Raw genomic sequence first — 1,891 nt, forward strand, 5'->3', positions numbered from 1 at the left:
AAAAAAAAAAAACTGTGCTCTGTTAGCATTGTTATTAGTTCCGCGCTGGATCAATGCCGCTATAATAAGCACCTGTATAAATGCCGCGCAGCAAGACGCTGGGAAAAAAAAAAATAGCGTACCGGTCATTCAATGGGCAGTACATACAACGTGATTGAACCATGGAGCATTCAATGTCCCAGGCGACGGAACCATGGAGCAGTCAATGTCCCGCTCACCAACGCGACTGGACCCCTCTCTCTCTCTCTCTCTCTCTCTCTCTAGTGACCAACCATAGGGGATAAGTAGCAGTGACCAGCCCCACAATTTCGAGTCTCTTTGGAGCTGGAATTCTCCGGGAGCACAAGTAGTCATGCAGATGCTGCTATATTTTCTCATAAACTCTTTAGTGATTACAATTAGTGGGGTGATTGCCGCAAACCCTTGCAGCTACCCTGCAATGTTCGTGTTTGGCGACTCCTTGTCCGACACAGGGAACGCAGTCCTCATGGGCCACTCAGACGCCTTCAGGTCGACCGTGCTGCCTTTCGGTGAGACCTATCCCGGCAGACCTGCTTGCCGCTTTAGCGATGGCCGCCTGGTGATCGACTACTTGGGTTTGTTCTTTGATGTTTGAATTTCTCACGTTTTATTATTATTATTATTATTATATATACAAATACAACTATTTCTATCTATCTATCTATATGTATATATATATATATGATCGGGCTGGCTAAAAGAAGCTTATTGTGTGCAGCTACATACTTGGGTCTACCACTATTGAACCCGTTCCACAATACCACAGCCAACTTCAGCACCGGCGTTAACTATGCCATTGCCGGAGCAACTGCGCTCAACAGATCCCAACTTAATAGCCTTCACATCTACTCAAGGGATGATAGCTATCTTGACGAGCAACTCTTATGGCACCTTACCCTTAAGGCAAAAGTGGAGCACGCACACGAGACACTACCATGTGGGAAACTTAAAAATACTTTGCATGTGCATCCATATACTATGTATGTACTTGTCTCAAAATTTGTATATTTTGTGTGTAGGCAAGCCCAACCTAGCTTCATTTGCTAATGGATTATATGTCATTTGGATCGGTGGTAATGATTACACATCTGCTTTTAACTCGAGCACCCACTCAACGAGTTTTATCAATGCAACTGTTGTACCTTTTGTCATTCAAAAGATAAGACAACTAGTAGAGGTAATGTTTCTTATTCCTTGCTTTAGTGAACTACTTGTCCAATCTAAAAACTCTATTGAAGTCCAAAGAAATTATTGGTTTAAGTGAATGCCATGTTTACCTTTCATAACCTAATTGAAAACATGTTGTACAACAGACCTTATACATCAATGGGGCAAGCCACTTCTTAATTTTGGACATCCAACCTATCGGTTGCTTGTCTAGCTTTCTTGAACCAAACCTTCTTGCCACCAGGAATAACGATGGGTGCTTGCGCGACTACAATATTGTTGCTTACAACCATGGTGTATTGTTGCTCAATGAAGTGGAAAGCCTAAGAAGAATATACACTAATGGCACATTCCTCTTTGCAGACTATTATGGTGCTCACATTCATATTATGAGGAATCTAGCATCATTTGGTAGCTATATACTTTCTAATTTTCTATCATATTACTAAGGAAACCATCACAATTTTGGCTAACTAGCTATTAAATTATGTTATTAGCTAACCTATGGACTTTTAACAGGTTTGACCAGGGCTCTTTTTTTGATGCATGTTGTGGAGCTGGGCCTCATTTTCCTTATGACTTTGATTACTCAAATATTTGTAGCATTAGCTCATTCCTCTGCTCTGATGAACCCGGAACTTATATCCTGTGGGATGGTGCCCACTGTACAGACCACTTCAACTCAGAAATCTCCAAGCAAATG

The 1,891-nt window shown here is 41.7% G+C and overlaps 1 protein-coding gene across 1 annotated transcript; it reads left to right on the forward strand.

Annotated features, from left to right (window-relative positions):
- The first annotated feature begins 317 nt into the window (after window positions 1-317).
- LOC147640614 (acetylajmalan esterase-like) lies at window positions 318-1,198 on the forward strand. The gene is made up of 2 exons (XM_086808527.1): window positions 318-596; window positions 740-1,198. The coding sequence occupies exons 1-2, from the start codon at window positions 353-355 to the stop codon at window positions 1,066-1,068; spliced, it is 573 nt and encodes a 190-aa protein (XP_086664653.1). The 5' UTR covers window positions 318-352; the 3' UTR covers window positions 1,069-1,198.
- Window positions 1,199-1,891: the final 693 nt, after the last annotated feature.

This window comes from Cibotium barometz, chromosome 2, assembly GCF_041138505.1.
Source record: "Cibotium barometz isolate CiBa-2024 chromosome 2, ASM4113850v1, whole genome shotgun sequence".
Taxonomy (NCBI): domain Eukaryota; kingdom Viridiplantae; phylum Streptophyta; class Polypodiopsida; order Cyatheales; family Cibotiaceae; genus Cibotium; species Cibotium barometz.

Excerpts from the sequence above, each read along its gene's own strand:
- LOC147640614 (XM_086808527.1), top strand. The coding sequence starts at position 353 with ATGCAGATGCTGCTATATTTTCTCATAAACTCTTTAGTGATTACAATT. Across the intron at positions 597-739 it reads CCTGGTGATCGACTACTTGG|CTACATACTTGGGTCTACCA; the intron begins GTTTGTTCTTTG and ends TATTGTGTGCAG.